This window comes from Moschus berezovskii, chromosome 16 (assembly GCF_049115385.1).
Source record: "Moschus berezovskii isolate FMDL1 chromosome 16, NW_MosBer_1.0, whole genome shotgun sequence".
In the NCBI taxonomy this organism is placed as follows: domain Eukaryota; kingdom Metazoa; phylum Chordata; class Mammalia; order Artiodactyla; family Moschidae; genus Moschus; species Moschus berezovskii.
Window position 1 is genome coordinate 35,966,110 of NC_142475.1, and position 14,652 is coordinate 35,980,761.

Genomic DNA, 14,652 nt, shown 5'->3' on the forward strand with positions numbered 1-14,652 from the left:
AGAGCATCAACAGCAGCTGAGGAACAAAGGACCTGAACTTGCCAGCTGGTTCCTCCCAGCACCAGGTGCCCTGGGAAAAAGGCTGCAAAGAGAAGGCAGTGAGGCGGCCCCCTGTCACCCAACCACCACCCCTGTGTGCTCTTCCTTTGGGAGGCAAGCTATACGAGCAGCTTCTCGCACCCACACTTTAGAAAAATCAGACTAAATATAGCCAAGTGTGCTCTTATGAGCCAGCTCTGAGCTGGTAGTTCTGTGACATCCACATCAGAAAATTGGGGAGGAATCAGGAGAGCAATTTTCCTAGCTCACTCTTGTGACAAAAGGACCACAGGCAAGATCCAACTGGACTGCAGGGAGTGCTGGAGGTCTGGCCAAGCGGATAATGGAGCCCATAGGAAAAGGAATGTACCAGATGTGACAGGCACATGCCCGTTCACTCCCCTGCCCATAGAGGGCTAAACAGCCACAACACTAGAACTTGGTGGGGGGAACGCCATTAGGGAACACACATCCCACTCACAGCCCTCTGTTCTATGTCCTTCCCCCATCCCCCACTCATGAGTATTGTGTTCCAAAGCTCACTCAAAGGCGGTCCCCTTGGTTAGGTCATCCCATCCCGTCCAGCTCTGAACTAAATGCTCCGTCTGTTCTCAGACCTCCCACGTTATGTTGCTTGCACTTTTATTTAGCACTTGTATCATTCAGCTTTCATCTGTCTCCAGCCAAGTGGACACAGGGGAAGGCTAAGCTTTCTTCTTTATGGACTCCCCCCGAAATCTACTAGAGTTCCTTGCACACAGGCAATGTTCTCCAGCTTATTAACAGCAAATGCCCCATGCCAGAGAAAGAGAGTCCACAATTTTCTTCTCTTTCTCCTAATTCACCAAATGTACAATGTCTGATGCTTATTCCCCAGGGAACAGGAAGAGGCTTTGGATCCCTGGCTGCCCTTCCTATAATGTGTCCCAGGGCATTTACTGTGGCTCACTCAGCATGTGGATGGAACACAGCTACACAGGATACATGTTATCACATATTCCACACGTCTTCACCTTCTTAGCACCAGCCCTGGTTCCTTCTGGCCCAAGTGCACAGTGAGACAGAAGAGAAAGAAGGGTGGACTGAAAGGAATTAGCAAGGGCAGGGCCAGGTAAGAGCAGGATTAGACTGAAGTCCTGTCCAATCAGTGAGAGATCAGGAAAAGAGCTGGGAGTGGCAGGAAGTCAGGCAAGGGCCCCCACCTCTCCTTCATGCACAGTCACTGGACAGGAGCTTTCCATGATGGGCTTCCATTCATCACTCTCAAGTCCTAAAACAGAGTGATTGATTGAAGCTGCTGCTGCAGGAAAGTCTGATCTTGTGGGATATAGAACAAAATAAATATTTCAAAAAGATGAAAAAAAAAGACCCTTGGTGAAAAGTGAAATGCAGGAGACTCGAGTAGCAAGTAGCTGAACAGTGACCCCGGGATGCTGTGCAGAGTCACAAGGGAAGCAGGTTGACGGCTGCACTGCCTTTACAACGTCCACTTCTGCAGATGAATGCAGCGAAGGGTTCTCCTTGGGAAGAACATGGGGCCTACTGCAGAAATCAGATGCACCCATAAGCTTATCCATTCAGTCTGCCACTCATTCACTGACTCATTAGTTCACCCAACCTCACGGAGAGTCTATCATGGGTCAAGCAAGAAGCCCCACCAAGGAGAAGTGCACAAAAACCATGTTCCCCCCATGGAAATGTAGCTAGAAAAACTGGAGGTGGGCTAGCACCCAGATAGCCATCTTCCTCCTTGATTCCTGTGCCGTGGGAGGCAATCTGAGAGGAGAGCACTGCTGGTTTCTCTCCACTCTCGACGGGCTCTCCTCTGGCGAGGAGAAGACAAGTAGACACACGCAAGCCTGTGAAAGGGAGCAAGGCATCCATAGTTGGGGCCTCTCTCTCTCTAGGTCCCAGGTACTTGCTGCAGAAGCCCATCTCCTCTCTGCGGTCCACGCTGCCAATGTCACAGAGACAGGCGCTCCCGTAAGGGGTAAACTCGCTTGGTGGGATGCAGTATTAGCAAATACACTTTACCATCCAGTCCAAAGTTAGAAAAAAATAACTCTTGTACCCTTCTAATCAAGACAACGTTTTTATCTCCCATTGTGATTGTGACTGAGTTCTGAAGGCCAGCAGGGTACAGAGTCACTTTTCATGACTGCTTCTCTTTGCCACGAGGTTCCAACTATCTTGTTTCCTCCTCTTTCCCCAGCCACTGTTAGGATTACTTATCCTTACAATATTTTGGTGATGGGCAGTTTTGTTACTCTTTCACAGGAGAAAAACTACAGAATGTGAGCACTGAACGACTAATCAGAGGCTATCTGGTAAGTTAGCTTGTTCATTTTAGATGGACAATGCAGATCCCCTAGCCCAATGTCATTTACAGCACACAGCCTTCTATTGGAAATCTTTTTGGAGGGGTGATAAATATTGGGACTCATTTTTCTGCAATGGAAGAGGAACTATTATTCTATTAGATCTGGAATAGAAACACTATATATATAGTATTTCTCCATCCCATTTTTCTTATACAGCTGAGGATGACGCAGGGAGAGGAAATGGGGATCAAGGTAGGAAACGTTTTCTTTTGCTCCGAAGCATTTATATTGGGTTGGCCAAAAAGTGCATTTACTTTTTTCCATAACGCTGTATGGAAAAACCTGAATGAATTTTTGGGCTAACCCAATATTTCACTCAAGAAAAAGTTACTAAGGTCCGCCAAAGTGCCAGGTGCCAATCTTGGAATACAGAGGTGGATACAACACTATGCCAGATAAATCTACTTTTTCCCTCTGCCTACAACTTGTGTTAGAGAAGTGTCTCAAAGGATACAACTGTCTCCACAGTCTCCATGGAGAATGGATTACTCTTGGTTTCTGCAGGCTACCTCCTTTCTAGAGGTCCCAGTTATCCAGCTTAATGGAGTAATTTCTTACAACATGTTTTTAAGAAGAAAATGGATGCCATATAATCTCAATCTGAATGCAGACCACAACACATTCTGTGGCTGGAAAGCACAGTTTTAAGCTGCCCAGAGGTATAAGACTGGGATCATAACCAGGTTAGGGACTACACCTAGGATGTTGTAATTAATTCAAAGAAAACCTAACTCAGGCTAGCCATGAAATACACAGATGGCATCACCTTTTCAATGTAAACTCAAAGCTACAGGTTCAGCAAAATGAATGAGCCACTTACTTGCTCTTAACACTTTTACAAGTTCAAGCTTACTTAAGAAAACAGGTTACACATTGCAAGAAAAAAGAAACCTTCTAATTTGTTACTAATTACAAAAACTGACATGAATAAGTGAAAATTCAGAGCAGAAAACAGGTTCCAAACAGTATTGCTTTTTGAAAGAAGGATGGCAGTACAAATAACAGTTACGGAGAATCCACCTTCTGGGTACCCTTAATGAGCCCTTTTCTTTAATACTCACAACTTTAGTAGGACCTAAACAGTAGTGTGCCTATTTTTTCCAGATACAGAAACTAAATTTCAGATGTTAAGTAACAGGCATTATATTTCCTATACCATTCCCACTGGTGAAATTCCTTATTCTCAGTGTTTCTCAGTGAGCTTGGGGAAACTGGTTGTTCCCTGGTTTTGGGCTGGGAATTTTGTATGAAAAGGCCATGCATGGCAGGACATTTAGCACTGCTGGCCCATGGGCACAAAATATCCAGCCAGACCCTGCATTATCTCAAACATGCCCTAGGCAGAAATATCCCTCTCAGATGAAAACCACTGCTCTAGAAGAGCCTTTGAGCATCAGAAGACTAAAGAGAGGGGGCACTTCCTTTAAAAGCCTCCCTACCTTCAAATCTCAGAAATCCTAAGAAAGTCCCATGCACCCTTAGGGAGTCAATTACAAAAGCTCCACGGATTTGTTCCCCATGCATTTCACGAGCATTTGTTGAATACCTATCACGGGTCAGGTAGTATACTATAGACTGGGAGTATAATGTCAAAAGCATACGGTCTTCACTCCTAAGGGGTTGCGGTTTCACTCGAGTCCAGTGAGAGATGTGAACTAAGGCAAGTGTTAGGATGGATGGAAAAACAGGAGCTAAGGGAACGGAACGCTAGAGGCACTTCCCACAGACTGGGAGGACCACTCGGAAGTCAGAGGGACAGGAGGGCTGAGACACGTTCCCAGAGGAGTTTACCCTGCACCTTGAAAGACCAAGTGAGAGTAGCTAGGAACGACCAAGTTCAAACCAAGAAGCCCGCCTTTGTAAAGACCAGAGACAGGAATATTTGCAGCCAAAGTTTAAAATGTTTCTTTTATTCTTCAAGTTGAAGCCTCATTGTGATTCCAGCTCAGGATCTCCTGTTTACTAGACAGCCACTTTAACCAAACAAGCCACTAGAAAATAAAATAAGCTTTCCACAGTCCAGGCATACTTCCTTTCAAAGCCTTTGTTTTTGTAAGGTCTGGCTTCACTGGTATAATAACCCATCAGACAAGAAATATGACTAATTCTATACTTCTTCCAGCAAGCAGGAAATTGTTTTCAAGTACACCCTGGACTGGCAACCAGTGGGAGTGCCCTTCACTTGAGGACACAGAAGAGTAGGAAAGAGAAGATATCATGTCATCTGAGGGGTGAAATAGGGTGCCAGAAGGTCAGCTTGCCCTTGGCCTCAGCTCAATGAACCTTATCTTGGTGTTTTTTTTTTTTTTCATCTAAAGTCTTGTCTCAGTTACCATCAACTGTAACAATGCAAAAAGTCAGATTCTCACTCTACTATTACATTTGCATGGAAAAGAAACCTGGTTATTTTTTCAAAGTCACTATACGATTTGTTATTTAGAAGCTAAGTTGTACAACTCTTTGTGACCCCATGGACTATAGCACAGGAGGCTCCTCTGTCCATGGGATTTTCCCAGGCAAGAATACGGGATGGAGTGGGTTGTCATTTCCTTCTCCAGAGGATCATGCATATATATATATATATGTATATGTGTGTGTGTATATATATATATACACACATATATATAAACTTATAATTATATAAATAATTTAAAAGCCAAATATATACATTAAAGGTAGGTAGATAGGTAGATAGAAGTGCCCAGTTGGGGAAGTCTTCAATCCTTAGCCCAAAAGCAAGTCTTCCAAGTTAATGGATGTTGATTACAGGAGCTGGGATGTTGCTTCTTCAAGTTGCTAAGTAATTAACAAGAGTAATCTAACAAGAGTCAGAGTAGCTCAGTTGCTCTCACCTGGGGTGGGGAGGGGAGAAGGAAGTCAGTAAGCTCTCATGGTTTCTTCTTGCCTCCGGCCTCCAAGGAGCAGGCTCATTTCCCCTTGGCAAGGAGCCTGCCACAACTGGCAACCATGACCTCTTTCCAACACCCATTTCCTCTACGACCTGAGCCACACTCAGGAACCTTTATTCTGGAGATGATAGGTTGCTCCCCTTTAGTTTCATGCTCATTTCACTTCATCATTCAGGCACAGTTTGGCTACTAGTGTGACATCATAAACCCGTATGGCCCACACATTTTCCCCCCAGAAATCACCCTCAGCAAAAAAGCCAGTCTTCCAAGGTGAATCTGAATGAAAACTTGGGATTCCATACAAACCACCCATCCCAGCTTTCAACCGGGAAGTTCAAAGGAAGCAGAAACATAGAGCCCGCACTGTAAAGCCAAAGGCCAAAATTATATGAGGAAAGAAGAAGGTGGGCTTCAAAGAAGAGGATTCACCCCAATCGCAGAGGTTGATTGCCCTCATCCCTGACTGTTTCTGTAAACTCTGCCAGCCTCGGGAGGGTTGTATGAATAGAGGCAGGTGTAGGGACACCTCCACCCTCTGAGTACATCCACTGCTGTCGCTTCTGGGTACACACGACGTGGGGCCCTCGACCCAATAGCAGTCCATGCTTCCCCATGACGCACCTGGTGAGGGTCCTTTCCCACGTGCGGGCGCGGGGAGCTGGGGTGGGCAAAGCGAGCATGTACCAGCCGTGAGGCCAAGGAGCTGGCTCCTTGTATGGGGCGGGAGGTGGGGAGCATCAAAAAGGGCACCTCGGGGCTGAAATCTCAAGGCGATCTCTCGGGCTTTCCCCCCATTTCCAGCACATCGTTTCGCAGTAAGGACACTCTGCCTCCAACCCTAGAGTCCTGCGCAATCTACTTGTCTTTCTAAAGCAACTGAATAAAGCGCCTACTGGCCTTCCGTAGCTCAGGTGAGTGCCAATAAGAGGTGTTAAGAGGAAAGGGCCCGCTCGCCACCACCCACTTTCCTCTCCTCCCCAGGTTCCCCAAGCTTCAGCGGGGATGTGTGTATTGGGGTGCGCGCGTTAAGAGGGAGCTTAAAATGCCCAAGCGTCCCTTACCTTCCACAGCCATTCTCTCAGAGCTTCCCTAACGCATGCATAATTTTCTTGGCGGAGATACTCCTCCTGCCCCGCGATCCCACCCCCTCCTCGCGTTTTCGCCTAAATATTCTGCGCTCATCTGCTCCAGGACCAACCTGCCGCGGTCACGCAAAGCGAGGCTGCCGGCTCCCGGCTCGGCGCAGAGCAGCCTGGGAACTGTAGTTTCCTCTCTTCCCACCGACCCGGGAAAGCACCCCGAGTCCTCCGTGGGGGACGGCCCCGCCCCCCACAGTGGGATGGCAGCTCCGGTTTCATCGGACCCAGGCAGAGAAATCCCTCTGGGTGGGGGGTCTCATGGGTGGACGCGGGGACCCCAGGGAGGCGGGGACTACATTTCCCAAGATGTCGCGCGCGGGGTTTCGTTCCGCGCCAGGAGTAGAGACCCGTGATTGAGATCGTCCCTGTCGATTAGAAGAGGGTAAGCACCTGGCAGGGCTCTTGCGGGAGGCAGGGGGCGGAGGGGTCTGAGGTGTGACCTTCTGGGTTTGTCGCTGACCCCCTTGGCCACCTAATTAGTGAGGTTATCAGAGTCACCGGCCAGGTGTGTTTTTCCGCCTGGGCCAGAGAGCCGCTGTGCTGGGCGCGGTTGAAACTTGTTCCTCTAAGACCTGGGAGGTGGGTTAGAGAGAGCCTTGCTGGGTGATAGGACTGTGTTCTGATCCTCCAGGTGGTTCAGGTGGCTAAGCAGCGTAGGGATACGAGATGGCTTGAGAATTCCGAACAGGCATCTCCCCAAGGGGTTATTAGGAACAAAATCTAGGAACCAGGATTCCACCTGAGCTTGTCAGATGTTGGAAACTACTTGGATTCCAAGAGTGCTGGCTTTCAGCTTGGCTGGCCTGGGAGCCCCTTGGCGATCTGTTGAGAGAGGCTAGTAATTAAAACCATCTAGTGCGTTCTTTCCGGAGAAGGCAATGGCAAGCCACTCCAGTACTCTTGCCTAGAAAATCCCATGGATGGAGGAGCCTGGTAGGCTTGCAGTCCGTGGGGTCGCTGAGGGTCGGACACGACTGAGCGACTTCACTTTCACTTTTCACTGTCACACATTGGAGAAGGAAATGGCAACCCACTCCAGTGTTCTTGCCTGGAGAATCCCAGGGACGGGGGACCCTGGTGGGCTTCCGTCTATGGGGTCACACAGAGTCGGACACGACTGAAGTGACTTAGCAGCAGCAGTGAGTTCTTTCAATTTACGCACGTGTGTCCTGACTCTAGGTGCTGGAGTGCTATAAGCAGACAGGAAAAAGAATCACGCTGGAGGCAGTAGAATTCCAGAGTTGGTAAATACTGATAAAAATGAAGTTTCCAGACTTTTCTCTTTCCCCTTCATGTGAAAATACAGATGCATTTATCGCTGGCAGAGGTAAGGGAATGGCATTGGGAACCAATCTGACTCAGGACTCCAGTAAGATTTTTAAAGGCTCATTGTTAATCGGCTATACCCCAATACAAAATTTAAAATAAATAAATAAAGTTTGAAATAAAAGAAAAGGCCTTGAGCTCAGAATTGCATATGGCACTGCTTCCACTCAGTCCCTAGATGATCTGCCCCAGCCCTATATTTCATTTTTAATTACTCTGGAAAGTAACTTTGAGGAAATACAAGGATCCGATTCTTCCTGTCATGATGACTGCTTAGATTTTCTTTGTCCCTCTTGGTCATAATTTTTTTTTAACTGAGCATTTTTGTTTCTGGGTGTGTGCGTGCACACCTGGTTTTATGGTCACTGAGTGTATGCTTAGTCCCCCTATTGGATAACATGGTTGTGTCTGGGCTCTTTTAAAAAATACCTGTGTGTAACCAGGAAATGCTGTTGGTGATACTTTTTTACTCTGAGTTCATAGAGCTGTATTCAAGTCAAATCCAAGCCTTCCATCCTTGATACAGTAGAGTGTCCTGTTCAGGGCAAAATAATTTTTCCAACCTGATGTGCAGGTCAGCGTTCTAAAGTCCAAAAGGAACTAACACACAAGTACTTCTCTTCCAAGTATATAGAATCAGCAAACTGTTAAGTATTTCCTTAGATTGAATGAATGGTAAAGAAAGCCCTGGGACAGGTGGTATCAACAGTTCTTAACCTTGTCTGTACATTCGCCTTTTACAAACACACATTCTTAGCCTCACCTTAATCTCACAGATTTAGGGTTGCTGAATGTTGGGGCAGGGACACTTAAGTTTTAAAAACCCACAGGAGATTCTGACTGGCAGCGAGGGTGCACATCACTGGTCTGTTTTCAAGCTTTTAAGGATCTGGTTAGTATTAAAATGTACAAGTCACTGAAATCCATTTTTAATTTAAAAATTTCATTTAAGCTCCAGTTGTTATTTCCCCACTGATGTGCATTTCAGTTTGAGTTTCATTTTTAGCATAAATGTAAATAAGATGTGAAGAAATCATTAGTTTAGCCACAAGAAATAGCCAGTATTTACCTTTTTAAATCCTACAAATACAGCAGTTTCATGTGGTTCAGCCTAATAAAGGGGAAACAATAGGTAAGCAGGGATTTTCAGTTGTGGCTGAATATTAATATTACCTGAGAACCTTGGGGAACAAAAACAGTTCCCACTAGAATGGTCCTCCCAAAAAAGAAAATACCAACTCTTGGCAAGATTGTGAAGCAGTAAGGACTCATATGTACTACTGGCATTGTGGAATTGATACAACCACTTGGGAAAAACCATTTGGCATATTAAGCTGAATATATCCTTATCCAGTGACCCAGCAGATCCACTCCTAGGTGTGTGCCAGACTGATGTGCATACACATCTTTCTCCGAAAGACATATGGGACTGTTCTTGGCTATAGGACTGTTAAGACATATAGGACTATTCATGGCCATGTTCATTATTTGTGTAATAACTACAGACTGGAAGCACCCAAATGTTCATCAACAATAGGTTGGATAAATTAATTTATATGGTATCCAATAGAGTGTGTGTGTGTGTGTGTGCGTGTGTGCTCAGTTGCTCAATCATGTCTGACTCTTTTCGACCCCATGGACTATAGCCCGCCATGCTCCTCTGTCCTTGGGATTTTCCAGGCAAGAATACTGGAGTGGCTTGCCAGCTCCTCCTCCAGGGAAATCTTCCTGACCCAGTGATCAAATCCATTTATCTTACGTCTCCTGCATTAGTGGGCAGGTTCTTCACTCGCGCCACCTGGGAAGCACCATTTTATTAGTTCAGTTCAGTTCAGTTCAGTCGCTCAGTCATGTCCGACTCTCCGCGACCCCATGAATCACAGCACGCCAGGCCTCCCTGTCCATCACCAACTCCCGGAGTTCACTCAAACTCATGTCCACAGAGTTGGTGATGCCATCCAGCCATCTCATTCCCTGTCGTCCCCTTCTCCTCCCGCCCCCAACCTTTCCCAGCATCAGAGTCTTTTCCAGTGAGTCAACTCGTCGCATGAGGTGGCCAAAGTATTGCAGTTTCAGCTTTAGCATCCTTCCAATGAACACCCAGGATTGATCTCCTTTAGAATGGACTGGTTGGATCTCCTTGCAGTATAGAAGTTTATTCAAGGGGAGAGGGTTAGTCAAGATCATGAATTCCAGGTGAAGGGGATCATTGGAGGTCATCTTAGAGGCTACTTATCACAACACACAGAATGTTGAACAACAACAAAAAAAACCAATCAGAAGTACATATTGTGTGATTCCATTTATACAAAGTTCAAAAAATAGACAAAACTGATCTATGGCATTAGGACCGTGTCCATGAGGGCCTCTAGGGTACTAGGGATATTCTGATTGTTTAGGTGTGTGTTCACATGCATATAATGTTTGTGAAAATGTATAGAGCTGTTTATGTATGATTTGTAGAACTCTTCCACAGAATGTGTTTTTCTTTAAAAGAATAATATGCTTAGATTTAACTAATTGATGAATGATCTGTTTATCAGCCACTCTATCTATGCCTTCTCATCCTTTGCCACAGCAAAGTGATAGTTCTATTCCATTTAGCAAGTATGGTTTGAGGACCTACTGTGTGCCAGGCACTTGTCTGGACTCATGTGATATATGAGAGACTGGATTTCTAGAAATGGCCCTCAAGAGTCTGTGCCATAATCCCTGAACCTGGGAATGTGATGGCAGTCCTGTCATTGTGAGGAGGCACAGTAGGGGCTTCCCAGGTGGCTCATGATAAAGAACCTGTCTGCCAATGCAGGCGATGTGGATTTGATCCCTGGGTCAGGAAGATCCCCTGGAAGAGGGCATGGCAACCCACTCCTGTATTCTTGCCATGGACAGAGGAGCCTGGTGGGCTGCAGTCCATGGGTCTCAAAGAGTTGGACATGACTGAGCATGCAAGCACACGCATGCAGGAGACCCAGTTGACCTTAAAAGGGACGATTATCTGGGTGGACCTAGTCTAATCAAGGAGTTTTCTCCAGCTGGAAGCAAAAGAGAAGGGCAGGAGAGGAACTCACAGTGACTCTAGGCATGAAAAGTACTCAACACTCAGGTTACTTATTTGAAGATAAAGAGGGCCCCGGCAGGCAGCCAGCAAGGGCACATGGACCTCAGCCCTGGAGTCAAAAGAAACTGGATTCTGCCAACAACCTGGGTGAGTCCGGAAATGGACTCTTTCCCAGAGACTTCCGATAAGCTTCCAAACCACCAGACACCTTGATTTAGGTCTTGTAAAACCTGAGCAGAGAACACAGGTGTGTCCACTCAACCGTGTGTACTATAGAACTGGGGGCTAATAAACCAGCCTGTTGTAAGCTGCTAAATTTGCCTATTTTGTGTTAATTTATGTGTTTCATTTGTTATGCAGCAATAGAAGCTAACACAGGGCACATCCTGTTAAAGCAGGCAGTTATTGTCCCATTTTTGTGGGTGTAGACAGACTGAAAAAATGATAATAATACCAATGCTAACAAAGTTCATCTGAATCTCTGGAGGTAGGCCTCCCATACCCAGTGCTGTTTTCCTTTTTTTCAAGTACTCTGCTGCTGCTGCTGCTAAGTCGCTTCAGTGGTGTCCAACTCTGTGTGACCCCATAGACAGAAGCCCACCAGGCTCCCCTGTCCCTGGGATTCTCCAGGCAAGAACACTGGAGTGGGTTGCCATTTCCTTCTCCATCAAGTACTCCAGGAGATTCTAATCTGTAGCTTCTATGGCACAATCCGTTAAAGGGATAGAGACCAAAATGTCTGGAGAAGAAGGCAACAGGGGACTTGGCATCTTCCTCTGTTACCTGCTTTGTTAACCCATCACTGAATCTTTTTTTTTTTAACTTTTTATTTCATATTGGAGTATAGCTGATTAGCAATGTTGTGATAGTTTCAGGTGGACACCAAAGGGACTCAGCCACCCTTGGACATGTATCCATTCTCCCTCAGAGTCCCCTCTCCTCCAGGCTGCCACATAACATTGAGCAGAGTTCCCGGTGCCGTACAGTAGGAGCTTGTTGGTTATCCATTTTATATAGAGCAGAGCATCACTGAGTCCTGTCGCACCTTCGTGAGTGTTGGCTTCCTCTCCACTCCCTCTGCTTCATTTAAGTAGTGTCAGGGTCTCGATTGGTTCCACGGGGACAGGACTGGACTCTAGTTCTGCTCACCTTTGATGTTCCAGTCACCAGCACTCTGGCACATAATGAATATTTAATACATGTATTCTGCATTTATAAATAATGCCTGACTGAAGGGGTTTGTGAATAAGCTACGTAATGATGATTAGGTCTCCATTTTCCCCCATGAAACTGCAAGTTCACACTTCATTTTTGTTTGTTTTAATTTCCATACTCTTAGAAGTAGACATTTTCATCAATTCCAAAATGAATATTGTGTATTAATGCAAGTATGTGGACTCCAGAAAAATAGTACAGATGAACCTATTTGCAGGGCAGGAATAGAGATGCAGATATAAATGGACTTGTGGACCCAGTGGGGTAGGAGAGGGTGGGACAGAATGGGAGCATGGCACTGACACATGTACACTGCCATGTTTAAAATAGATAGCTAGTGGGAACCTGCTATAGAGCTCCTGAAGCTCAGCTCAGTGCTCCGTGATGACCCAGAGGGCTGGGATAGGGTGGGGTTGGGAGGGAGGCTCAAAAGGGAGAGATGTATGTTTACACATAGCTGATTCACTTCATTGTACAGCAGAAACTAATACCACACTGTAAAGCAATTATACTCCAATTTTTAAAAAAGTAATAACTTCAGTTCACTTCAGTCGCTCAGTCGTGTCCGACTCTCTGCGACCCCATGAATCACAGCACGCCAGGCCTCCCTATCCATCACCAACTCCCTGAGTTCACTCAAACTCATGTCCACAGAGTCGGTGATACCATCCAGCCATCTCATTCTCGGTCGTCCCCTTCTCCTCCCGCCCCCAACCTTTCCCAGCATCAGAGTCTTTTCCAGTGAGTCAACTCGTTGCATGAGGTGGCCACACTGTAAAGCAATTATACTCCAATTTTTAAAAAAGTAATAACTTAGAGACAAGCTAATCTAAGCCCCCTCATTTCACAGTTAAGGCAGAAAAGTGAAAGTGTTTGCCCAGATCACACCGTGGCCAAACAGGTATTCACAACATAGGTCCAGACCCAGGCTCTGGACAGGAATGGGGCGGGGAAGATTTCTGTTGCTCTAGACTCAGCTTGGCTTGGTTTGCTGGCTTAGCTTTAGGTCAGAGAAGCTCGTGCCGCTGTGCTCCTCACTGCAGATTTGTGGGGAGATTGAAGGAACCCTTTGCCAGGCTGAAAGGGGAAGCCACTCTCATAGTAATGGCAGAGGAGCAAGAGGGCAAAAGCATGCAAGATGTTAAGGCCCGGCTTAGCCCTGGAGCACTGCCGTTTCTTCCCCGGTGTTATTTGCCAAAGCGAGTCACGTGGCCAATCTCTTAGAGGAACTACACGAGGAAGCCATGGAATGGATGTGAGCCAGGGAAGGATGAAGGATGGGCTAAATCCTCAATCTCTACCATGACTGTGTATCCACCTCCTATGGCTGCTATGGGCAAGTTCTGTAAGCTGGGTGGCTTACTCTTGGTCCTGGAGGCTAGAGTTCTGAAGTCCAGGTGTTGGCAGGGCCATTCTTCTTTTGCAGGCTCCGGGCATGCATCATCTCTTGCCTCTTCCTAGCTTCTCGTCTAGGTTGCTAGCAGTCTCTGAAGTTCTTGGCTTGTTGCTGCAGCAATGCAGCGAGACAGATCTCCATCATCACTTGGTGGTCTTCTTCCTCATGAGTCTGTCTTGTGTCTCTAAATCTCTCCTATGAGGACACCAGTCATTGGATTTAGGGCCCACCCTAATCCAGTATGTGGAGGAGGAAGTGGCAACCTACTCCTGTATTCTTGCCTGAAGAATCCCATGGACAGAGAAACCTGATGGGCTATAGTCCATGGGGTCGCAAAGAATCAGACATGACTGAGTGACTTTTACTCACTCACAAGTCCAGTATGAGTTCAGCTTAATTTGATTACATCTACAAAGACCCCCATTTTCAAGTAAGATCACATGCACAGGGACCTGGGGTTAGGAATCCAACACATCTATTTCGGGGACACAATTCAACCCCCAGCAGACTGGAATTTCTTATACCATTTTGTATAAAGTAGAGCAGCTGTTCTCAAGGTCTGAGTCCTGGATGCAGGGCATGAGCTTTATCCTGGGAGCTGGTTAATTAAAATTCTTGGGTTTCAGTTCAGACCTACCCAGCAGTCTGTGGTGTCACAAGTCTGCCAGGAGATTTTAATTTGTGCTGAAGTTTGAGAACCACCACCAAAGAAGACATTAGAACCCAGACTTTGCAAAGAGGTACATTTAGCCATTGTTCTTATTTTTTAAATTATTAATTATTGTTTTTGTTTATGGCTCTGCTGAGTCTTCGTTGCTGCCCAGGGGCTCTCTGTAGTTGTGGTGACCAAGCGAGGCTACTCTCTAGTTGTGATGTGCAGGCTTCTCGTTGCAGTGGCTTCTCTTGTTGCAGAACACGGGCTCTAGGTCATGCAGACTTCAGTAGTTGGGGTGCAAGGACTTAATTGCCCCACAGCATGCTGTATCTTAGTTCCTGGACCAGGGATCAAACCGATGTTCCCTGTATTGGCAGGTGGATTCCCATTCACTGGACCACCAAGGAAGTCCCTAGCCATTGTTCTTAAGAAGGGGTAGGCAATGGGACCCAGTCTCAACTGGGTGCTATAAGCAGCAGGTTTAACCAGTTTTTTGAGTAATAAGGATATAATCCCTTGGACTGCAAGGAG

At 46.3% G+C, this 14,652-nt stretch overlaps 2 protein-coding genes across 5 annotated transcripts in view; one reads left to right on the plus strand and one right to left on the minus strand.

The window, feature by feature from the left end:
* SAMD12 (sterile alpha motif domain containing 12) overlaps window positions 1-6,550 on the minus strand; it is a 480,276-nt gene extending 473,726 nt beyond the window's left edge. For all 3 annotated transcript variants that reach the window (XM_088844767.1, XM_055431826.2, XM_055431828.2), the window contains exon 1: window positions 6,391-6,550. In XM_088844767.1, the coding sequence (XP_088700893.1) occupies window positions 6,391-6,403 (13 nt within the window). In that variant the 5' untranslated portion in view covers window positions 6,404-6,550. The remainder of the gene's footprint in view (window positions 1-6,390) is intronic.
* Window positions 6,551-6,763: 213 nt separating this feature from the next.
* COLEC10 (collectin subfamily member 10) overlaps window positions 6,764-14,652 on the plus strand; it is a 529,589-nt gene continuing 521,700 nt past the window's right edge. The window contains exon 1 of one of the 2 annotated variants that reach the window (XM_088844772.1): window positions 6,764-6,850. The gene's annotated coding sequence lies outside the window, so the exon portion shown is untranslated. The remainder of the gene's footprint in view (window positions 6,851-14,652) is intronic. The other variant, XM_088844770.1, reaches the window with a different exon arrangement.